Source organism: Diospyros lotus, chromosome 8 (genome assembly GCF_014633365.1).
Source record: "Diospyros lotus cultivar Yz01 chromosome 8, ASM1463336v1, whole genome shotgun sequence".
Classification (NCBI taxonomy): Eukaryota; Viridiplantae; Streptophyta; class Magnoliopsida; order Ericales; family Ebenaceae; genus Diospyros; species Diospyros lotus.
In genome coordinates this window covers 13727032-13752940 of record NC_068345.1, presented here as the reverse complement: position 1 = coordinate 13752940, position 25909 = coordinate 13727032, and the positions used below count along the sequence as shown (strand labels likewise).

At 37.6% G+C, this 25909-nt stretch overlaps 1 protein-coding gene across 1 annotated transcript in view; it reads left to right on the top strand.

Moving 5' to 3' along the window:
- Positions 1-326: 326 nt before the first annotated feature.
- Positions 327-25909, top strand: part of LOC127807524 (suppressor of mec-8 and unc-52 protein homolog 1) — a 110255-nt gene continuing 84672 nt past the window's right edge. The window contains exon 1 of the mRNA XM_052345432.1: positions 327-536. Coding sequence (XP_052201392.1) covers positions 508-536 — 29 coding nt within the window. The 5' untranslated portion in view covers positions 327-507. The remainder of the gene's footprint in view (positions 537-25909) is intronic.

Genomic DNA, 25909 nt, shown 5'->3' with positions numbered 1-25909 from the left:
CTAGGTATGACTCCTTCTTGGGAGAATTTTCCTCGGAGGATAGGCGACAACATTTTTTTATATTTTTCACAAAAATATTAATTAAGTTTTTTTTATCTAAACATTGTTTTCCTACATGTTCACTTGTAAAATTAATGATGTCATTTTTAGCCATTTTTATAACTTCTGATAATTTATAAGTTTTTTTTATTAAGTACGTAACTATATAATGTAGAATTTTAAATAAATATTCATCGAAATATTTTATTAACTTAAAATTTTTTCAAGAATTTTAAAATTTTAAAAATGTTCAAAATAAATTAGTGTTTAAACTCTTAGAAAGTCGGTGAGCTCTTACCAAGTTCTTGATACCTCCCCGTCTCGTTGGGTTCCCGATGCTTAAAACCCTACGCGTTCAGTGTCTCCTTGTCACTGGGTCTCCGGCTTGTTCGTTCAAAAGAATTATTCGGCCAGTGAAGAGCAATTAGTCGCGCTTGCAGATTTGAAGTTTTCAGCCAACAGAGCGCCATGTCTACGTTAGAAATCGAAGCCCGAGAGTAAGCTCTCTTTTCGCCATTGTTTTGGATAGATGTACTGTAGAATCTGTGCCTTTTCTTTTTCTGCTCTTCAATTTTCTTTTCCCAATTCGCGTCTATTTCTTTCTCCAAAGAACTGAAGACCGAAACAACGACAAATTGGTGGGTCTTACAGAAGATTGACAAATTTTCGCCTTCTTATGTTTTCATTTTTTCCCCTCAAAAAATGAACTGATTAGTCTTTACAGAAGAACGTAATGTGACGTGTGTCGGCGAAATGAGGGAAAATAAGCATATATCCCTTTGTCGGCCTTAGAAGAAATACGCAATTCTTCCATCATCCTATTTGTTTTTCCTAGACCTATTCTAGAAATGCATTTTCACGAAAGAAATTGGGGAATGCTTCAAGGGTATAAATTTTCTCTGGCTCCTTTTGATTCAATTCATACTTTTATCTTGAAGCATTTGCAAAATGTTGATGAAGCAATATGCCCGACATGATATGGACTATGGAGAGAGGAGTTCCCTTCCGAATTTAAGACTTAGCCTATTATTTGGCTGCTTCTATTTATTTATTCTTTTTTCTGTTTAGGGATGATTAAACAAGATAATCAATTTTGGTACTATTTACTGATCTGCTTATTGTATCATGTTAATTACACATTGCTGAACCTGCTTAGAGGTAATCCAATCTCGTTCTGTACAAGTAATGAATGAACTAGGGCAGAAAGTAGAACACAAATGAAGAGGAAGAAATGCTCTGAATAATTTCTCAATCAAAGAAGAAAGAATGAATCCAGAAAAAGTAAGGCTAAGCTGATTATATACTCAGCAAAAGCGTAAGCTACCGACATAATAAAACATGTCAATATAAGTGCATGTCCAAGACTAACTGCTACAACATACAGCAACTTATACAACATAATTAAATAATAGAAACACCAAACACAGATTATGTAATATTTTCTTTCACATTCCCCCTCAATTGAGACTCCCTTCTGACCAGCTGCTTTCCTGTAAAATCTTGTGAAGCTGAGGCTGCTTGAATAGGTGATTCTTTTAAACTGATTCTGTCACACAAATACTGAAACCTGCTTCTTGGCAAACTCTTAGTGAAGATATCAGCTAATTGATGTCAGGCACATACCGAATTTTAACCTCACCATTTTCAACCTTTTCATGCACAAAGTGGACATCAATCTCAATATGTTTAGTACGAGAATGAAATACCATATTTTCAGCAATACTTTTTGTAGCCATATTATCACTCCACACTATTGGTTTTGAACCACACTTATAACCCAGCTCTAAAAACAGAGATTGCAGCCATAATATTTCAGTCACCTCTTGCGCAATAGGTCTATATTCAGCGTCTCCAACTGATCGAGGAACCACTGATTGCTTCCTTGAACTCCAAACTATCAAATTGTGCCCAAGAAATACACAAACACCACTAGTAGAGCGCGTGCTAACCTTACATTTAGCGTAATCTGCATCAGTATATACAACTAGTGGTAAATCAAGAGGCCTTGGTGAGAAAAAGAGGCCTAGACCAAGAGTGCCCTTTAGATATCTAAGCAGCCGCTTACAAGCTGTCCAATGCTGTTGTTTTGGAGAGGATAAGAATTGACTAAGCTTATTGACAACAAAAGAGATATTTGGTCTAGTGTAGGTCAAGTGTTGTAAGGAGCCAATGATTGTACAATATAGAGATGAAGTTTCAAAGGAATCACCCTCATCGGTTAGTGACACAACATAATTCATAGGAGTGTCACATGAGCTTTCTTCAATAAATCCAAAGCATATTTAGACTGTGTAAGATAAATTCCAGCTTGATTTTGATGAGTTTCAAAGCCTAGGAAATAATGAACCGATCCTAGAGTTTTTAGATCAAAGTTTGTGTCTAAATCATGAATAAAATCTCCAAGAGCTGTCGAATTAGAACCGGTGATCAATATATCGTCAACATACACCAGTGCAAACAATACAAATTGAGAAGTTCTTTTATTAAACAGTGAGGCATTAGGTACGACCCTTACAAATCCCCATGACTGCAAAACAACTCTCAACTTAGTGTACCATGCTCTAGGTGTCTGTTTAAGTCCATAGAGAGATTTTCTGAGCTTACAAACATAAGAGAGAAACCGAGCATCAATAAACCCTTCAGGTTGGGACATATAAACATCCTCAGTCAAATCTCCATTTAAAAAGGCATTATTAATGTCTACTTGCTGTATGTCCCATCCAAATGTAATAGCCAAGGTAAATAAAACTCGAATAGTTGGAGGCTTAACAACCGGACTGAAAGTTTTAGCATAATCAATCCCTCGTGTTTGAAGAAAACCCTTGGCTACCTACCTAGCCTTGTGTTTAAGAATTGTTCCATCATGATTATACTTAATTCGATACACCCACTTGCAACCAATGAGGTTCATGTCTGTAGAAAAGAGAAGTAAGTCCCAAGTTTGATTATGCTGCAAAGCTATAAACTCTTCCTCCATAGCCTTAACCCATCGTGAGTCTAAAAAGGCCTCATGAACATAACTAGGCACTAGGGAATTGGTTAGGGCATGAGGAGATGTAAATTGAAGTTGCTTGGCCTTGGATCTTGTAAGCGTAGGATGAACAAAAGGAAGAGGTGCAGTAGTATGTTTAGGGTTACGTACTATAGGTTTAGAACAAAGATGAGGAACAAGAACAACAGGAGAAGGAGTAGGAGAATTAATAGGGAAAGAATCTAGGGATTGTGAGGAAACTGCAGTGTTTGATAAGGAGGAGGACATGGGGGGGGGGGGGGGTGCTACTTTAGAGGAAGCAGGAGCAGAAAGGGACTCAAAAAAGAGTGTAGAAAATCCATTTGGACAGGATTGTGATGTAGCAGGAGAAGAAAAAAATCGATCAAAAGGAAATTCATCTGGATTAAATTGCACATGGCGAGAGATATAAACTCGACCAGAAGGATGCAAACATTTATAACCTGAATGTACATGACTATACCCAATGAAAATACATTTGGTTGAATGAAAGGCAAATTTGTGCTTGTTATAAGGGTGTAGGTAGGGAAAATAAGTACATCCAAAAGGTTGTAGCATCATATAATTAGGTTGCTTGTGATAGAAAAGTTTAAAATGTATTTTAAATTTGAGAGAAGAAGAGGGAAGGAAATTGATAATATGAACAGTTGTTTGGAAGGCTTCAACCCAAAATTTTAATGGCATGTTGGCATGGGATAACAAAGTAAGCCCCATTTCTGCTATATGCCTATGTTTCCTTTTAGCAATACCATTTTGTTGATGAGTATAAGGGTAAGTAAATCGTGGTTGAATGCCATAGCTATGAAGATAGGGTAAAAATATCTAAACTCTCCCCCATTGTCTATTTGCAAGGCCTGTAATTTAGTTTGAAACTGAACTTTAGCAAGTTTATAAAAGGTTACGAATGTGGATAGGGCATCTGATTTAAGTTTCAAAAGATATAGCCATGTATATCTTGTATAGGTATCTACAAAAATGATATAATACCGGTGTCCTTTAATAGACAAAGTAGGAGAAGGACCCCATAAGTCTGAGTAAATCAATTCAAGGGACTTATTTGCTGTAATTGGACAATTAGCAAAGGAAAGTTTACTAAGTTTGCCAATCTTACACGAATCACAAAAGGAGACATTTGAATGAGAACAAGGCAAACGAATTTTATTAAGAATCAAATGCAGTATATTGGATGATGGATGCCCTAGCTTGGCATGCCATTGATGATACATTCTTTCAGTTTGTGCTACAAGAACATTAGGTGATAGTTCATGATAGAATGGAAGCTGTCCCTTACATTTATTTGACGGAAAAACATTACATTCTAGCGAAGATGTACTGCTAGAAACAAAATTAGACTCAATAGGCTGGGCTGAAGCACTAGAAACGATAGATTCAAGTGTTGAACTCAGTTGATATAGCCCATCCTTAATAGTTGATATTACCCATCCTTAAGACATCCTTTGAGTAGCACTTCCCCGATACTCTTGTCCTTAATCAAACAAGAACTAGAGTTAAATTCAACAATAAGATGATGGTCTCTTGTGAGTTGTGAGACACTAACTAGATTCTTTTTCATGGTAGGAATGTAACACCCGGTGTAACCGGTGTTTAGAGAATAGGAAAGGAAGTAAGTATACTTCCAAAAATGCCCTTGAGGAAGTGATGATCCTTGAGATTGAGAATGCCCATGAGAAGGGTATTTCGGTAATTTGGATAGAGAAATCCAATAAAGGGTATTTTGATAAATTAAAAATAATTCCTATGTGGAATTAGGTGTATAAGTGAATAAAAATCCCAATTTGATATTTATGAGGAGATATGTGGGATTAATAAATTCACAAATAGTATTTGGGAATTTTGGGGGATTCCATGAAGGAAATTAATTTTGGAAATAGGGAAAATGGTGGATAATAAATTATTTGAGGAGAATAATTAAATTTTCCCTAAGTTAGTGAATTAATGTGGTAATGCCACATGGATGACCAAGATCAAGAATTGGAAGCCAAGTTTGTGTCTTAGAGTGACACTTGGCATAATCTTGGAAATTTAAGAGAAATTATATATGTGGATTTATGAGTTGGAGAAGGAATTAATTAAATGCAAAAGAAATGTTAAATGGTCTTTCATGCATTTAATAAGAGGCATGATTATATGGATTAAAGAAAATCCAAAAGAAAATGGTAAATGGTCACCATTAATGCCTTGGAAAATATGAGAGTTATTTAAATACATAAGAAAGTATTTATGTCTCTCAAATGTGATGTTGGAAATTAGTCCCATTAATTTAAATGGGAAAGAAATTATTTATGTCTCTCAAGTGTGATGGATGTGAAATTAGTCCCATTAATTTAAATGGGAAAGAAATGGAAATTAGTCACTCATTTATGAGTGAAAATGGGGAGATTTATTTAAATGGGAAATAAATATAAATTCAATGGATGAGATGTATTCTTGAATTAGAGAATAAATCCTATGGTGGGGATTTAAAGAGAAGAAATGGCATGGATTGCCATCATAATAAAAGTGTGCTTTCTTTCAATGGTGGAGATGAAGTCTTGTAAAGACAAAGGAAATCCAATGGATGAGAGTAATCTAGACCAAAGCACATGGATTGTGCTTTCTTGTGTGGTTGGGATTTTCTTTCAAAAAGCAAATGGAAATCAAGGGCTAAGATTAAGTCTTGAAATTGAGATTTCAAGACAAGAGTAGTATTTAAAGGGAAAGTAAACCCTTGTCTCAAGTTTTGCCATTTCAAAGAAAGAAAGAAAATGAGAGGAAGGAAGAGTTGTCTTCCAAGAAGAAGAAAGGGATAAAATGAAAGAATGGAGAAGAAATGAAGATGAAACCAAGGTATGTTCCATTCTTCTCTTCTCTATTTAGTATTCTTGTATGCAAGGTGAGTGACAAGTGAAATGCCATTTAAGGTGGGAGAAAATGGTGTTGGAAGCTCTCTTGAAATAAAGATAGGGAGGTTCAAAGATAAGGTAAGGGATGGCCCCATGTGGAGGTGGCCTTGCATTGCATTGTAAGTAGGTTGCATAGACTTTTATGTATCTCTTTGCATGCTTTATTTGTTCACGAGACCTATGGCCATGGGGGTGGGAAAGAAATGGTAGGTTGATGCCTCAAACCATGTTGGGTTGTGAGGATGGAAAGACCTAACCATGCTTGCATGCATTTGCATTACATAGACTTGTTATGCTTGTATTTACTTTGCATATGCACCCTTACTGAGCTTTTGAGCTCATGAGGTTTTATCCTCCCCTTGTAGGTTGTTCTTATGTCAAAAGAGAGAAGAAAAAGTGGCAAGCTTGTGGGTGGAAGCTCATGGTGTTTACTTATTTTTGTTGTAAATGTATGGCTTATGGAAGCCCATGTTATTGTGTTTGATTCATGAGATGTAAATTTTATGGGGTGGGTAATGGCTTGTTTAAGCCTAAGACTATGAGTGTATATTCCTAGAAGTGTTGATTTTTTTTTGTGAATGAGATTGAGGCTTATGGCATGTTGAAGCCTAGGCAAAAACCTCACTTTGGTATGATATGTTGTGTATTCATCAAGAGGTGGATTAAGCCTTAATTATGGAGAATTAGAGGCAAACCAAGATGAATGTGAAGTTTATTTATTTAAATTAAATTCTGGAAGGTTTGGGTTTAAATGCCCAAGAAAAGAAAAAAAAAAAAAAGTGGGATGAGCAGCAAAGGGGGGGCAGCCAGCAGCAGTAGGCTGCTGGGGGCCGCGCGCGGGCGGGCGCGCGCGGCATGCGCGGCCAGCGCCCAGCGGGGCCCCGCCGGCCAAATTTTTTTTTAAAATTTGGAATTTTGGGAAATTAAGGGGCATTTCTAAATCGATTTTGGGCCCGGAGGAATTTTCAAAATAAATGGATTTTCGGGCATTTTTGGAGAAAACGCCGAAAATTTGGAAAATTGAAAATGATGAGTTTTTCCTCCAAAAATTGGTGATCCATCAATGGATTGGTTTAAATGGTGATTTTTGGAGCCCGGTAAAATTCTTGGTCGGAAAAGAATTAAATAAAAATGAAAAAAATGGCGATTGGGCGTCTGAAGGAGATTTTCTTTATAGCCTATGCGGTGTGGTTAAAGCCCAATTCTCATTATGAATCCTGGGGTTCAGGGAAGGGAAGGACGAGCCTAGATCCCACCTAGGGTGTTTCGTCTTGAAACATGGTCCGCCCTTCACCAAAGGCCGGGCAGGTGGACAATTTGGGTAATTGTTCACGAATAATACCCGTAAGTGGGAGCGGGGCGTTACAAGGAACATGCAAAACATTTGGTAAAGAAATAGTTGATATAGGTGTGGTTTGAGTACATAAATATCCGAGTCCAACATTAGAGATTGAAAGTTGCTTATCATTACCAATGGAGACTTTATCACTGCCGTTGTAAGGAGCATGAAGAGAGAGATTATTAAGATTTGAGGTTGTGGTTTGTAGCTATGGAGTCAACAAACCAAGCTGGATTTGTTAAAGAAGGCTGTGACAAAGGTGTATTATCGACATGTTGAGAAAAATGATTATAATGAGTTCCTTGTATAGAACCTAGATCACTCATGTAGGCCTTGTTAGAATCACTAAGGGAGGCTATAAAGGCTCTTGAATTTGATTGGGAAACCATTGGTGACCTTCCAAAACTTGAACTAGACATAGGAGAATTTCTTTGAAAGTTTCTATTGAACCGATGATAACATTTATCAACAAAATGCCCTGGCTTGGCACAAAGCTGGAAGTAAATCCTCTTTCCTGATTGTCTACCTCTACCTCTTCCTCCTTGGTTTACAAAACCACCTCTATTTTGAGCAAAACCTCCTCTATTATTCACAGAATTTCCAGAACTCCTCGGTGTATAAGCAACCATATTTACATGCATAGAAGATGGCATAACTGACTCAACATTGACAGTTGATGTATGTGCCAAATTCTTAGAATTTTATCTTTGCTCATGCATTAGTAACAAGTACTGTACCTTCTCAAGATCATTATCCATTTGATAGGTGATAAGATTGACTATTGTCTCATAATCATAATCCAGTCCATTTAGGATTGCAAGAAGCAAATCCTTATCACTTAGAGGTTCTCCAATGGCTGCAAGTGAGTGGCCTATAGTTTTGATTTTAAGAATGTAGTCATTTATAGACAACAAGTCTTTCTTAATTGACCTAAGCTGCTGCTTTAATTGAAAAGACTTGGCAATTGTTTGACGAGAGTATAAATTTTCAAGTGTCGACCATACTTCAGCAGATGATTCGCAATGAATCACCTGCGCCAAGACTTCTTTGTCAATTGTCGAGAAAAGCCACCCAAGCAACAACTGATCCGATCGCATCCAACTCAGAAATTCTGGATTCATTATAGGTGCTCCATCTTCGCTAGCATTAAGATTTGTGACATACTTAGCTGGAGGCGGTGATTTATTTCGAAAAGATTGAAGATCAAACGCTCGAATTGTTGCTGAAATCTGCGCCTTCCAAAAAATGTAATTGTTCGGATCAAGTTTGATAGGTATGTAGCTAAAGGCTTTCACCATCGTAACAAAGTTTGACTGCGAGGCAGAAGATAAAGACGAAGAAGATCGAGTAGGAAGAAAGGAAGAGGCACTATGACCTGTATCGAATGCCATTGACCTTGGTTGTCGGCTCTAATACCATGTAATAAATGAACTAGGGCAAAAAGTAGAACACAAATGAAGAGGAAGAAATGCTCTAAATAATTTCTTAATCGAAAAAGAAAGAATGAATCCAGAAAAAAGTAAGGCTAAGCTGATTATATACTCAGCAAAAGCCTAAGTTACCGACATAATAAAATGTGTCAACATAAGCGCAAGTCCAAGACTAACTGTTACAACATACAGCAATATATACAACATAATTAAATAACAGAAACACCAAACACAGATTACGTAATATTTTCTTTCACAGGCAGTAGGGCACTTCCATTATTGTTGCTAAAACAGTTAAAATAACACATATTAGCTATCAAAAGAAGGGTGCATAGCATAGTTAAATGACTATTATTTCTTATCATATTTAAAATGCCAAAATGCAAGTAAAATGTTAAAAAATGCAGTCTCACCAAGATTTTGTATTAGAAAATAAGCCCATCAACATTTGTTTGTATAAAATCAAGCAAAAGGGTAAAGAATAAAAAATACACAAATTTTGAATCTCTTTTTCTGCTTTCTTTCTGGTTGTTTTTTCTTTTGAGTTTTATTTTTGTTTTCTTCTTCTTCTTTCACTTTATGAAAAAAACTTTTACCTTCCCCAACAAGTGCATCAGATATATTTTGTAGAGTTCTTTTTCTTCCTTATCTGAAGTGTACTTGTGTATTTCGTTTGTGTTCCTTTTCCTTCATACCTGCATCCATAGCAATTGCTGTTGTGAATTTCTGTATTCATTTACCCGCATTTGGTTGCAGCAACTCTCAGATAAATAGGATGTGAATTTTGGCATTGTCCATGATGTAATCAGACTTGAGTATTTACTTTTGTTCTGCAGCTTGTTTGAGACTTTAAGGCCTGTCCAAGAAAGTGACTTGGTCAGGTCCAATTTTCAGTAATATCATTTGGTTGTTCTGTTTCCAAATAAATAACAAGAAGAAGAAGAAGAAAAACCTAGGCGATCTTTAATCCACTAGGTGGGTTTTGTTTCAACATAGAAGACCCAACAAAACCTAGTTGGTTTACTTTGAGGTTGGAAAGTCTCTCCCATAATCCCAAGTAAAGATGGTCTAAGACTTACTAGGGTTGGCTTTTGACAGCAATCTTTATGTCAAGGGTTTTGTAGAAGTGTATTAAAGGTGGTCTAAAGTTGTGATTCAATTGTTTATTGTTGATAAATAGTTCTTCATGCATATTAGGAATTGGAGTTTCATGTCACTATGGCATTATGTTACTCCAATTTAAATGTACTCGCATTACTTTGATGGATGATACTTCAAACGACCTTTACCAGAGATGCATACTACTGCCCTGATTATGATGTCAGATCTAATAAGTTTTTTGGAAAAACTTCCACATGTTTGACTGTGCTTCCAGATCTATGCTTTTATACCTGCATTAAGTTTATTTTGATTCTTTAGTTGTCTGAAGAACATAATATTTTCTTTAATACTAGTACAGGCCCTTGTGAGGAGAGTTGATGGAGTGGAACAAGTAGTTTGTAAAATAGGTAAGAGGAAAACCAACAAAGACTTGTTGGGAGACACTAAGGTTTGATGTTATGAATTCTCCATCAGTAGGACATGTCAGCGATGATAGCCAAGCCAAGTCAGGTTCATCCCATTGAGCAGCCAAGTGTACCAGTGTTTTACAAATGGCCTCAAAAAAAGGCAGCTTGATGATAAGCTGCTCTGTTAGTTTTATTTTCCAGTTTATGTTAGTTATATTTTCCAGCTTTTCTAGATATTGAGTTTGCTGGATTGTGCCAGTTAGTTTTTCTATGCGAGTGGTTACTTATCTTTTAGTGTGCAGTTTCTCTAATTCTCTTGCAACCTGATGTACTTATATGTTATATGTCTATTCTGAAAAGGAGAAAGGACAGGTTTTCTTTATCCAGATTCCAGAAAAATAGAGTTTCTCTCTAAACTCAAAGGGGTCGTTGGGTTCTCTCAAACCAGCCTAAACTAGTATTTCAAGATAGGTCATAAAGCAAGAAGATCATAGAAACATTCTAGTCCCCAACTTTATTTCTGTGTCCATCGACCCATAACTAGATCACAAACTAGGGGCCATAATATTTGATATTAAATATATGGGCCTTAGAGAAGATAAGGCAATGGAAAGAAATGAATGAAAATCTAGAATTCATGTAGTTGACCTCACATAGTGGGATAAAAGCTTGGTATGTTGTTGTTTTATGAAGTTATATGAATGTTGTCTTGTGGTTAAAGAAGGGAATGGGTATAGAGATGTACATGGGGGTTATGCCTTTGGAGAAATAACGAGGGTATTGCTATTATCCCGCTATGTGGTGTTGGCATGAATTAAAAAAAAATAATTCAACAATAGGCTTATAGCCATTGACGTCCATATTAAAAAGGTTTATCTACTACCCACGGGATGAACACTTAATTACAGATAAAAATGGTTTATCAACTCTCCAAATAGACTACTTTCTTTTGAGACAAGAGAGGACTGCTTATGTTGTAAGGACTGCAAAGTTATATCAGGAGAATATCTAACCATTCAACAATAGACTTATATTCATTGACGTCCATATTAAAAATTGGAGTAGAAAAAATGATACAAAACAAAGCTCAAGAATTAGATGGGGGGATTTCAAAGGTGAAATACAAACTATTCTTAGGAAAGAAGTGTGGTAGAAGAGATTGACCGGAGGAGGGAGGCAAATCAAATGTGGATTGAAATGGCTACTACTATTTGAAATCAATAAAAATCGTTCTAGGAAAGTCAAACGAAAAGTCCCAAATTAAAAAGACTTGCTAGTGGTGGAATAAAGTGTTACAAGGAAAAATCCTAAGAAAGAGAACTTGTAATGAGACTTTACATAAATGCAGTAACGAAGAAAACCTAAAGAGGTATAGTTTGGACAAAAAAGAAGCAAAAAAGACAATTAGTGAAGTAAAGCCAAAAGCTTATGAAAATTTATACTTGTTAAAGATTGTCTAGAGTTAGTGATAGGTTTATATGCAGTTAAGGGTTAGTTAATAGGTGGGTGACTCTCTTGTAATATTAATTATTAGTGGGGGGCAAAATTGAAAATACCATAATCAGCCATAGGAAATATCACCCTATTTTCTATAAATAGGGCCGGGGGGGGGGGGGGGGGGTTGAGAGATAAGAGGGCCGCATGCTCTCTTTTGTTTTTGCGAGAGCCTAAAGAGTGAGAAAGCTGTAATCTTGTACACTTTTGGGAAGGCTTGTATCGTGAGAGAGAGAAGAGGGAAGTTTTGTACTGTTTTCATCAATAGAGAAGGCTGCTCGGTGGTGGTTTCAAGGTTCAATTGGCATGAACAAGGATAAAATTATGTCTTCTCATGTGGTTTGAATGTTTTTTTCTTGTTCTGTTTTTGTTTAAATTCTGTTCTTTATTATTTGTTTGTGTTGTGGTGTGTTGGCTGGTGAGTTGAGAGTGATTGAGAGTGTGTTGGGTGGTATTTGATTGGTTTCTATAGAGGATTAAAGGCTGCCAATGCTTCCAATTTATAACAAATTGGTATCAGAGCCGGGCCTCTCACGAAGAACCATCAAGAACTTAGAATTTCATCACATACCCGCAGGAATGGCTTCTATAGCCTTTGCTGCACGGTATGATGTTGAGAAATTTGATGGCCAAAATGATTTTGGCCTATGGAAGATGAAGATGAGAGCTCTTTTGGGAAATCTTGGATTGGAGGAAGCCTTAAAGGCTGAAAAGCCTATGCCCGAAACCCTAACTGAAGTCCAGAAAAAGGAAATCAGGGATAGGAGAAAAGAAACCAACAAAAGAGCCTTTAACACCCTTATTCTAAGCCTAGGAGACAAAGTCTTGCGGGAGGTGTCAAAGATGACAACCGTGGAGGAGCTTTGGAATAGGTTAGATGCACTTTATATGACTAAAACCCTCTCCAACCAGCTGTTCTTGAAAACAACGTTCTTTTCTTTCAAGATGAGTGAAAATCAAAGGTTGCAAGATCATATGGACAGTTTTAATAAATTGTGTTTGGATCTTGAGAATATAAATATTAAGTATGAAGATGAGGATAAGGCTTTGGTCTTATTGCACTCTCTTCCTAAGTCCTATGAGACCTTTGTGGATATCTTGAAACATGGAAGAGATAAGCTGACCCTAGATGATGTGATAGGAGCTTTGAATTCCAAGGATTTGCAGCACAAAGTTGAGTCCCAGAAATCTGCCATAGAAGCTTTGGCAGTGAACTCTAGAACAGAAAAAGGAGACCCTAGGTTTAAAGGTAGGTCTCGGTCTAACTCTAAGAGTGGCAAGAAAGTGATTAAATGCTTTCATTGCCATGAAGAAGGGCATATGAAGAAGAACTGCCCAAATAGGAAGAAAGAATCCCAAGAGAAAACCAACCCCGAATGCTCAAGCACCATGTGTGGTTTTGGCTATGAGAATGTGGATGTCCTATAGCTTTTCTAGGTATGCAGGAAAAGTAGCATAGGTCCTAGGTTTAGGGTGTACTTCTCATAGGAAATGGGTATTTACCCATAGAGACATGGTGGAGGGGGAAATAGTTTGTCTAGGCAACAATTAAGGTCAAGGAAATTGGAGATGGGAGAAATTGGGATGCATGGTGGAGCTGTTCCAGATTATTAGAATCTGTAAAATATGTGCTTGTTTTAATAGAAAGCCTAATGTCCTTAGGAATAATTAGATAGTGAGAATTGGAGTCCTAAGAGTTGCTAGGATCTCTTAGAGAGATGGAAGCAACTCTCAAGAATAGAGGAAATGTGGTGCATGCTTGCAGGTTCTGTGAATAAGCAGCAGCCACTAAGGATAGCCCATGATAAGTCATTTCTTGAGGATGGCTCACAATGGTGAGCAGGAACTAGGAAAGGTATCTAAGGCTAGGGATATTAGGGGATGGGAAAATTTGCAGGTGTATAGGAATAGGAACCATGTAGTTTTGACTAGATCTCCGAATGTAGAAGTCTCCAAAATCAGTAAATCCCATTAGAGATCAGCTTCTAGAATCTAGGGGGACCTACCTAGGCCTTGTCTCATGGTGGAGCTAGGTGAGGTGAACCTAGTGGAGATGGTGTGTCCCTAAGGAATTCCCAAGCGTATATGAGCTTGCTGGAAATTGCTTCTGGTATGAAAAGTTAGGTGGAGTAGAGTTGTGGAATAGGTATGCCTAGGTCTTCAAAAGCTAGGGTTCTTACCTATGTGGGAAAACTCTACCAATAGGACATGAAATTAGCTGATGCTAAGGGCAAGGGATGAAATCTGGGATGCTGTGTAAAGAAAACAGAAAGGAGAAACCTTTGGGAATGTCCTAAACTAACCTATGAACCAGGGTATAGCAATAGGGAAATCTGGAAAATTTTTAGTCATATTCATTGTGTAAGCTTGGGCTAGATTGTGAGAGGGAGGAAGCTAGTATAGCTTTGGCTCTTGCATTGAGGGTCCTTGTGATCAGTAAGGGGAAAAGGGTGTGTGCAAGTGGTGTCTTGTATGATGTAGCCCATGTTGATCAAAGTCCGGATTAAGCAAGGAAAGGGAAGGAGAATCATCTTGTAGATAATGAGCAAAGGAATAGAAGGTCTAGTGTTGCCTAGGATGGGTAAAAGATAGAACCACAAGTAATCTACCAGTGAGGTATGGAATGTTGGGTTTGAAGGATGCTTAGGCTCAGGTTTTGAGTGCTAAGGAACAGGCTGGAAAATAGAACCTCTTGTATAAGAAGAGGTGATGCACTCTTGTCCAAATGAATGGCATGGAGCCATGTAAATTTGGGGAGAATGTTGGACTTAGATGAAAGATCCCTTCGGTTAAAGGGGTGGAGTGCTGTGAAGTGTCTATTTGAGAATTAAGGAAGGTGCTGGAAATGGGGAAAAGTCTAGGAAAAATGCTAGACAAATGGCCATTGATTAAAGCAGCACATGAAGGCTTAATTTGGATCAAATAGGTAATCACTAACAGCCATTATCCATGTGGAATCTAAGGGAAAAGTGATCTTATAGTGTAGCCAAGGGATAAGAGGCTAGAGGGAAAGGTAAGCAAGGATTGGTTGCTTAGAAGGTCTCTCTAGGTATGAGGTATGATAGTAGTTCCTTAGGTAAGATATAAGATTGGAAGAGTCCAAAAGGGTTAAAATTGAGTGCATAGGAAAGCTGTGAATATTCCAGTGGTATGCTTAGTGTTGGAGGAAATAAAGATAAGTAGCTGAGAAGATAAGGGATTCCGTAACCAGCTTGAAGAGATAGAGATATGCTCTATCATAAGAGCAATTTTAATCTGTAAATTATAGATTATTATTGTTATAATCTATACCTAAAAAGTAGGAGATTATCTAGCACTATATTTTTGGAGATTTATTAGGAGATCATGTGTATAAATTAGTCCTTTATGTTTCAAATAATATTAACGGAAGTAGTCTTCATTTAAGGAACTTCTGATCATGTTATTTCATCATGGTATCAGAGCCATAGGTTCCATAGCAAGCTGGTTCTCTTGTTTTTTCCTTTTTTCAGTTGCTCGAAATCCTGTAAGTTCTCGATATGGCTGAAGATTCATCAGCTAGTAGAACTTTTACTCCCCAACCAACTGTTACCTAAGTGTCTCTCTGATTCCTCAACCTCCAACCACTCTTGAAAATCATGCTCTCCAAATCACCCAACATAAATTAAACGGAACCAACTTCAGGGAGTGGTTCCAATCTGTGTTGCTGGTAACCCGCGGCAAGGGCAAGATCGGATATCTCAATGGAACGATCTCTATGCCAAGTCCTGATTCAGAAACGTTTGGTATATGGGAAGCTGAAAACTCGATTGTTATGGCATGGCTGGTCAACTGCATGGAGCCCAAGATTGGAAGAACTTATTTATTCTACAAAACAGCCCAAGAAATATGGGAAGCCGTGTAGGAGATCTACTCAGACATGGAGAATACTGCACAAAGCTTCCAGCTACGTTCCACTCTCCGAACAACACGACAAGATAATAATTCGGTGACTGAGTATTACAATACATTAACCGAATTATGGCAAAAAATATATTTGTTTCATGAGATTGAATGGAAGTGTTCTGATGATGGAAAGAAGTATGAAAAGATGATAGAAAAAGAGAGTTTTTGATTTTTTGCATGGTTTAAACTCTGATCTTGATGAGGTGAGGGGGAGATTGCTTGGAACAAAACCTTTCCCAACAATAAAGGAAGTGTTCGCAGAAGTAAGGAGAGAGGAAAGCTGAAAAAAGGTAGTGCTCAATTCCTCAGGAGTTATTAATTCTGATTAGTCATCAGCATTAGTAACATTGAAGCCAAGAACTTTCGGTCCACCTAAAGGTGAGCCAGTGAAAGATAAACCTTGGTGCGATCATTGCCATAAGCCATATCATACTAAGGATACTTGTTGGAAGATTCACGGGAAACCATCAAATTGGAAGCCCAAACACCTACGGAAGGGATCACAAGCAGCCTATGGAGGAGAGTCAGAAGCTGGAAAAACAACAAATTTTATTATATCTACAGAACAATTGGAGATGCTACAACAACTCTTACGTCAAAATAAGGAGACAAAATTAGAGACAAGTGAAGGATCCAATCCGATAGCATCTCTTGCTAAGCAAGGTATAACTGCACACTCACTAATCTCATTTAAGTCCCCTCTAGATTGCTGGATACTTGACACAGGAGCCTCAGACCACATGACCGGTTTTATGCAATTGCTGTCAATTTATGAATCCTTTGATCGAGGAATACCAATGTCTATGGCTGATGGTACTACAGTTGTGGCCGAAGGAAAAGGCTTAGCCAAAGTAGCAGGCTTAACCCTAAGATCTGTGTTATTTGTGCCCAATCTAAAGTACAACTTGCTGTCTGTAAGTAAACTGACAAAACAACATTAGTGTGCAGTAATTTTTTCTTCTTCTAGTTGTGAATTTCAGGATCAACTTTCGGGGAGAATGATTGACAATGCTGAGGAAGCAGGAGGTCTTTATTATGTTACAAAGAATGGTCAGTCTACTAGATCTAGCTCTCAACCACCAACCTCTTTAACCACTGTTTCAGATTCTACACTTATGCTATGGCATAAGCGTTTAGGGCATCATAGTTTTCATTATCTCAAGACTTTGTATCCCTCTCTTTTCATCAATAAAAGCAATCATTCCTTTCACTGTGAGCATTGTATCCTTGCTAAACAAACTAAAATTGCTTATCCTTCTCATGCATATAAGCCTACAAAACCATTCTACTTGATTCATAGTGATATTTGGGGACTCGCAAGAATATCTAATTTAACAAACACCAGGTGGTATATCACTTTCATTGATGACCACACAAGGGTTAGTTGGGTATTCTTGATGAAAGATAAATCTGAAGCTTACGCTACATTCAAACAATTTCATCAAATGGTTCGAAATGTGTTCCAATCCTCTATCTATGTGTTATGTTCCGATAATGGAAGAGAATATTTTTCCAATGAATTTACCAATTATCTAACCATGGAATTATCCATCAAAGTTCATGTCCCTATAATCCTCAACAGAATGGTGTGGCAGAACGAAAGAATCGCCATCTTCTTGAAACTGCTAGAGCATTGCTATTCACTAATTCAGTCCCTAATACCTATTGGAGAGAGGCTGTTCTCACATCTTCTTACCTCATTAATAGGCTTCCGTCCAAAGTCCTTTCCTTTAGAACACCTTTAAGTGTTTTCCTTGATTCCTTTCCTCACTACAAACATACCTTAAACACTCTCCCACCAAAAATTTTTGGGTGTACTATATTTGTTCACAGCCACTCAGTTTCTCAATCCAAGCTTGATCCTAAGGCACTTAAATGTGTGTTTGTTGGGTATTCTCCTACTCAACAAGGTTATAAATGCTATAATCCCTATACAAAACGGTTTATAGTGTCATGTGATGTCTCCTTCCTTGAAAACCAACCTTTCTTCTCTCTGTCTCATTCTGATTCCAGCACAACTCAAGCGGAACTATGGGACTCTCGTTTCTTTCCTCCTCAGTTCCAAAGTCTTGAACCCTCTTCTATCATTGAATCAGCCCCTGAATCGTATTCTCCAAATCCCAATTCAGTGTCTAATTCAGGGGGAGATCAAGTAGACCGGATTCAAGAGCATCCAGCCTTGAATAAACCACTCTTTGTATATTCTAGAAGGCCTCGTGACCCTCAGTTAAATCCAACATCTGATCCAGAAGTTGGTTCAAAAACAGAAAATACAGAAAGTGGTGACAGTTTACAAGAGATTGAGGCTATTTCTAAAGAGGAGGATCTTCTTCTTGATGTTCCTATAGCTATACGGAAGGGAGTAAGGGCCTGTACACATTATCCGATTGCTAACTATGCGGGATATTCTAAACTCTCTCCGCAATTCAAAGCATTCAGCATGAGTATAGAGGAAGTGGTTATTCCCAAAGACATAAACATGCATTGCAAGATCAATGGTGGAAGGAAGCAGTGATGAATGAGATGTAAGCCTTGGAGACTAATAACACATGGGATATAGTGGATTTATCGGCTGGAAAGAAAATTGTGGGAAGCAAATGGGTGTTCACAGTCAAATATCACTCAAATGGGAGTATTGATAGGTACAAGGCAAGATTAGTAGCTCAAGGGTTTACCCAAACCCAAGGACTTGATTATGAGGAGATGTTTGCTCTAGTTGCCAAACTAAACTCTATTCGAGTGTTGATTTCAGTAGTTGTTAACCTAGATTGGAAGTTGCACCAGCTGGACATCAAGAATGCATTCCTACATGGAGAGTTGGAAGAGGAGATCTATATGAGGATTCCCCCGGCTTCGAGAAAGAAGACACAAGAGGAAAGGTATGCAAATTGAATAAATCTCTATATGGCCTAAAGCAATCACCTAGGGCCTGGTTCAAAAGATTTAGTGATACTATCATTCAGTTGGGATATACACAAGGAAATGCCGATCATACCATGTTCACAAAGGTGGAAGAAGATGGCAAGAGGACTGTTCTTATTGTATATGTTGACGACATAATCATTACAGGAAACAATGATCCCGAAATTGAACGGTTAAAGAACAAGATGAGAGCTGCTTTTGAGATAAAAGATTTGGGGGAATTAAAGTATTTTTTGGGCATAGAAGTAGCCAGAAGCAAGGCTGGTATCTGCATATCTCAAAGAAAATATACACTTGACTTGTTAAAAGAAACGGGCAAGCTAGGGTGCAAACCAACCAATACACCGTTAAAGCCTAATTGGAAGAATAAAGGAGACAACAAGCAAGATTATCCAATAGACAGGGGAAGATATCAACGTTTGGTGGGAAAATTGATCTACTTATCCCTTACAAGACCCGACATTACATATGTTGTGAGCATAGTAAGCCAATTTATGCATGCTCCCAAGAAAAGACATCAAGAGGTAGCTTATCATATACTAAGATACCTCAAAGGGACACTAGGAACCGGACTCTTGTTTAGAAAAAGCCAAAACAGAGAAATTTGTGGATTTGTTGATGCTGATTGGGTTGGTGCTATAGAGGACATCAGGTCTACATCTGGGTTTTGCACAAGATTATGGGGAAATTTAGTAACCTAGAGGAGCAAAAAGCAATCGATAGTAGCAAGAAGCAGTGCCGAAGCCGAGTTTCGAGCCATTGCACAAGGAATATGTGAACTGATTTGGGTAGAAAAAATAATGAAAGATTTACAGCTACCAATATCCTCACCAAAGATGCTGTATTGTGACAGCAAATTTGCCATTAGCATTGTCAACAATCTGGTCCAACATGACCAGATGAAATATGTAAGGATCGATCGACATTTTGTCAAGGAAGAAATAGACAGAGGAGAGGTAAGCCTAACCTATATACCTACCAGGAATGAAGAGGCAGATATCCTTACTAAAGCCATGAATAAGCAAGGGTTTGAATCCATTAGAAGTAAGCTGAGAATGATAAATATCTATTCACCAGTTTGAGGGGGAGTGTTGGAGGAAATAAAGATAAGTAGCCGAGAAGATAAGGGATTCTGTAACCAGTTTGAAGAGATAGAGATATGCTCTATCATAAGAGCGATTTTAATCTGTAAATTATAGATTATTATTGTTATAATCTATACCTAAAAAGTAGGAGATTATCTAGCCCTATATTTTAGGAGATTTCTTAGGAGATCATGTGTATAAATTAGTCCTTTATGTTTCAAATAATATTAATGGAAGTAGTCTTCAGTTAAGGAACTTCCGATCAAGTCATTTCATCACTTAGTATATTGATGGGTAGCTTTATTGGTATTTTCTCCAAAATATAACTCTCAAGGTGTAGCTAAGTGTTTAGTTAAGTGTTTGAGATTGTTGGAAGGAGGAGAAGCTGGAAAGATAAGGCATAGAGATTGGAATAGGAATTGGACAACTTAAGGCAGCCTAGGTTACCCTAATCGTAAGCATATCTTAGTAGACTGGTAGGTAGAGATGAGCAGTCTTGTTTGTTTGAAGCAAACATTAGAGGAAGAACAGTGGTACCTAAAAGGCCGGTTTTGGGGAGCTAGGAATAAAGTCTAGCAGTGGAAAGGCCAATCCGAGTGAGGTTCACTGTGTTGTGATGTTGTGTAAAAAGTTTGGACACTTTGGGATTAAATGAGTATCATTGAGTATGGATTTGGTTTATGGTGGAGTGTAGTTAGACACTATGGAGAAGCCAATCATATTGGTGTTAGGAATGTATCCATTAGGAAAACCCCTTGAGGAGGTAGATAAATCGTAATTAGAGTTGCATGTATAGGATATGCAGCTGAAAGTATTGTCCTAGGTGTTTCATTGGTGAAATTTACAGCATTGTTTTTGATTTTCTTAATGTTTGTTGATTGATTTGGTGATTAGGTTATCATGCGGGAAACCAAAGGAAGAGCAAGCAAAAGGTTTTGATGGATGAAGATGGAAGGTATCACACTCAAGACAATGGTGGAGATTTGTTAAAGATTGTCTAGAGTTAGTGATAGGTTTATATGCAGTTTATATGCGGTTAAGGGTTAATTAATAGGTGGGTGACTCTCTTGTAATATTAATTATTAGTGGGGGGCAAAATTGGAAATACCATAATCAGCCCTAGGAAATATCACCCTATTTTCTATAAATAGGGCAGGGGGGGCTGAGAGATAGAGGGCCACATGTTCTCTTCTGTTTTTGCGAGAGCCTAAAGAGTGAGAAAGCTGTAATCTTGCACACTTTTGGGAAGGCTTGTATTGTGAGAGAGAGAAGAGGGAAGCTTTATATTGTTTTCATCAATAAAAAAGGCTGCTTGGTGGTGGTTTCAAGGCTGGATGTAGTGCCAATTCAATTGGCATAACAATGTGGTGGTTTTATCTTGTATCCAGCCTTTATCCCACTATGTGGGGTTGACTACATGAATTTTAGACTTTCATGTATTTTTGTCTTTTGTCATATCTTTATTTAGGCCCATACACTTCATATCAAACTTTAATGTCTCTCCCAAAGTCTTATTGGGATTTGCCTCTACCTCTTTTTTTGACTAATTGTTCCATTTCATCAACTCTGATCACATGAGCGTCTTTTGGTCTCATTCCACATGACCAAATCATCTTAGTCTAGTATCTCTCATCTTCTTCTCGATTGACACTATTTCTACTTTATTACGAATAATCTCATTTCTAATTTTATCTTTTTTTGTATGGCTGCACATCCATCTTAGCATTCTCATCTCCGCTATGCTCGTCTTTTGTTTATGCTGGTATTTGACTGCATCAAGGTTCTACACTATGTCCATACTTATTTGCTTTGGTAATGGATGAACTCACTAAACAATTGACATGAACCAGGATAAAATTTTGTCTTCTCATGTGGTTTGAATGTTTCTTTTTTGTTTTTGTTCTTGTTTAAATTTTGTTCTTTATTATTTGTTTGTGTTGTGGTGTGTTGGCCGATGAGTTGAGAGTGATTGAGAGTGTGTTGGGTGTTATTTGATTGGTTTCTTGAGAGGATTAAAGGTTGCCAGTGCTCCCAATTTATAACAATACTAATGACTTGATACAAAAATGGAGAAGGAGATACACACACACAAAAGCTAAACCAAGAGAAATAAAAACAAAGGATTTGAGCTAAGGGAAATGTATCATAGATGAAAATAAACAAGTACTAGTAAAAGAAAGGGCGATCAAGGAGAGGTGGAAGAAGTATGTCTTGAAGTTATTCAATGAAGGTGGAGAAAGCATTATGGTAAGGCATTTTCTTTATGCGCTTGCAAACTTGTGTAAAGCAGTCTTGATGCACAAGTTTCGACAATTAGTCGATACATATAGTCCGTCATTCCATAGAAAAGTTGAGAATAAATTAATTTCATACCCCTTGTGGAGTGGGTCATTTGCATGAATACCTCTTGTGGTTAAAAATGGTTCTAGAGGCCCCTATGGTTTAATTTTTTTTTGCATGGACACCCCTTTTGTTATAATCACTATCAATTAAAGCTTAATTAAGATAATTTAAGTAAATTAAACATAATAAATTAAATTAATTTTAATTTAGCCAAAATAAAAATTCAAAAATGTAAAAAATCCATCACCCATGATGGTTCCAGCTAACCATCTCCATTGTTTTAGGGAACCCTTCGCCTGAAATGATGGGTCTATTGCTTGAGACGATAGGGTTTTGACTTGCAACAATGGTGACTCTTCCTCTGTTGGCTGATTTTGTGACACTACCATGGCTTAGGCGATGGCAGGTGGTAGAAGTTGAACTCACATTGGGTTTGGTTTTGCAAAGAAATCGAACACAATCAAACTCACATGGGTTCAAATAGATTTGCAAAAATTAAACTTGGTGATGATTCAATATAAAGAAGGGAGATGAGAGATATAGAGATAACTAGAGAGGAGAAAAACCTGCCGAAGTGTTAGGACCCTAGGATGTATAAGGGTTTACTGTAGGTATAGCAGATTATTTCTTAGTGTGAAAGAGTAGCTTATGTTTGTTTTGATTGTTATTTTTATTTACTGTTGTGATTGGTTATTAGTTAATTGTGCTGGTAGGCAGTAGTTTAAGTTCGATTGTATATGAGGACATTCAAGTCCTTAGTTGTGGTGTAACAGATTTTCTATTCTTAAACAACATTTGAGTCTCGAGGTCTTTTTCATCTCGGTTTTCTTTCTGTTCGATCCTGAAGCTCTCGCTTCATGGTATCAGAGCCAATCTGACTCGTGTCGATGGCTTCTTCTCACACTGTTAGCTCCTCTCCATTGCCTCGCTCCAATTCTGCATTGTTGTTGGCATCACAGTCGGACTTTGCAACGGTGGCGAAGGCTTTTAGTTTTGTTTCGATCAAATTGGACTCTAGCAATTATTTGTTCTAGAAGGCTCAGATTTCAACGACGATTAGGGCGTTTGATTTGCAACAATACATCAACAAGTCTCCAACACCTGCGCAGTACATTCGCAATCAAGAGAATCCAAATCACGATGCTTAGGTGATCAATCCTAATTATCTTAGTTGGATCAGGTCAGATCAACTTCTCTTAGGCTGGCTATTTTCGACTATAGAGAAGGATGTTTTAGCACAAGTTATTCACTGTGAGTCTTCATCTGAAGTTTGGAGTGTGCTTGAAAATTTATACTCACAACAAACTTAAAAGTGTTGTTTCAGTTATTTTAGTTAAAGCAACAATTAAGGTATATGAAGAAGAATGATCTGTCCGTCAATGAATATATTTTGAAACTTAAAAGTGTTGGACACGCCCTAGCTGCTATCAGAGAGCCGTTGAGTGATAGAGAATTATTGATGGCTATTCTACATGGCTTGGATAGTGATTTTGAGACTGTCTTAAGTCTAGTTACATACCAGATGGATGATATCGACATAGACAAAGTCCAATATCTTCTATTAATGCATGAACAAATGCTTGCTGCTAAGAATAGCTCTAGTGTTTCTTCTGTTTATAACATTGGATTTGCTAGTATTAATTTGACCTCACAATGGACAAAGGATGATTCTAGACTGTCTAGAGGTGGTATTGGTTCTAGAGGTGTGCCTTTTAGAGGTGAAAATTATAGAGGACGAGGACGTGGTTGTTCCTCTGGACGTAGAATGTATTGTCAGCTTTGTGGACGGTCTGGTCATTTGGTTGATTGCTGTTATCATCATTTTGATCGGAACTTTCAGAGGAGCTCATCATTCTCTTTGACCTTCTAATCCTAATTTTGGTCCTCAATTTGGTAGAGGCAGTGGTTCTTTGGTACATAATCCTCAGTCATTTATGGCTCATCCCATTGGCTCTAATGAAGCCTACTTATCTGATAGTTCTGAGGCTTACTATGGCAGCTTGCCTCGCCTCCTCCACCTTTAGACATTTCCTCTTCATTTTTTGCCAACTTCTCTCCTATATCATCTTCTCATGGTGACACCTCGTGGATTGTGGACTCCGGTGCCACAAATCATATCACCTCAAACTTGAACAACCTGTCAATTCATTCTCCTTTATGGCGGCAGTGATAGAGTTGCAGTTGGTAACGGTAAGAAATTATCCATCTCTCATATTGGCTCTAAGTCATCTATGCACACAAACTTCTCCTCAAACTTTCCTATCTCTACCTAATGTGTTGCATGTTCCTTCTATGCAACAGAATCTTCTCAGTGTTTCTCAACTGACTAAAGACCATAATTTGATTACTGAGTTTCATGCTGACTCTTGTTTTGTTAAGGACAAGGCGTCAGGTTGTGTGCTTCTTCGAGGGATTCTTAGAGATGGACTATATCGTCTTGCTCCAGTTTTTGATTATGTTGGTCCTAGATTGGTGCCAAAGTTTGTTTCTCAGTCTAGAACATCAGCAGCTTCTTTGTCAAAAAGATTTCAAGCTGCTTCTGCTTCGCTAGATAATTCTTTTTCAAATAAATGTAATGGACCAACTTTGTCTACTGAGTCCTCTTTTCCTGTTGCTTCCTATGTTTCTAAAATTTGTCAGCAGTGGCATGCCAAATTAGGACATTCGTCTTTACATGTCCTCCGACTTGTATTAAATAAAATTGGTCTTTCCTGTTTAAGTTCAAATATATTCTTTTGTGATTCCTGCAAGGTTGGCAAAATGTATCAACTTCCTTTTGATGATTGCATAATTACAGCCAAAGCTCCCCTGGAACTTGTTTATTTTGATTTGTGGGGACCAGCACCAATACTCTCCATTGAGGGGTTTATCTAAACAAGATCGAGAAAATATATTTCTCTATTTCTTAGAATAATATTAAGATTTCCCTTTTCTCTTTATAGAGGAAAAGAATAATACAAAAGAAAAATAACGAAAAAGGAAAGAGGAATATACACAGAATATACATAGCTTCTAAGATATACAAAGAATATTCTATATTCAAAATACTTCTATTTCTACACTCCCCCTCAAGCTGGCTCTTGAAGATATCTTCCATAGCAAGTTTGCTCACAAGTTTCTCAAACTGAGTTCTATGTACTCCTTTTGTAAGAATGTCAGTCACTTGGTCAACTGTTGGAATGTAGGGCATACAAATTACTCCATTATCAATTTTTTCCTTAATAAAGTGTTTATCCACCTCTACATGCTTCGTCCTGTCATGGAGAACTGGATTATGAGTAATAGAGATTGCAACTTTATTATCACAGTAAACTCTACCTTGAAGGGAAGTGGAGATCCTCAAGTTTGATAGAAGCCTCTTTACCCACATGACCTCACAAATACCATGGGCAATTGCACGAAATTCGGCTTCAATACTGCTTCTGGCCACCACATTTTGTTTCTTACTCCTCTAAGTAACAAAGTTGCCTCTCACAAAGGTACAGTACCCTGCTGTAGATCTTCAATCAGTTATGCTGCCTGCCCAGTCTGCATCTGTATAAGTCTCTACATGAAGATGTCCATGTTTTCTGAAAAGTAGACCTTTCCAGGGGTTCCTTTAGGTGTTGGTAGAGCAGTTGATGTAGGTAGCTTCAAAATGTTGTGAACCAAGTGAGTGCATAAATTAACTTTAATCACTTACAGCAAAGGTAAAGTTATGTTTGGTTCGAGTATGGGATAAATAGATAAGTCTACCACAAGTCTTTGATTTTCTCCATTTCTACCACATTCTTGGCCTCGATAGGTTGAAGTTTTAAGTTGGGTTCAATGGGAGTTTCAACACCTTACATCCAAGCATTTCACTGAGTAAATCTAGAATATACTTACGTTGGTTGACAAAGATCCCCTCCTTAGATCTTGCAAATTCCATCC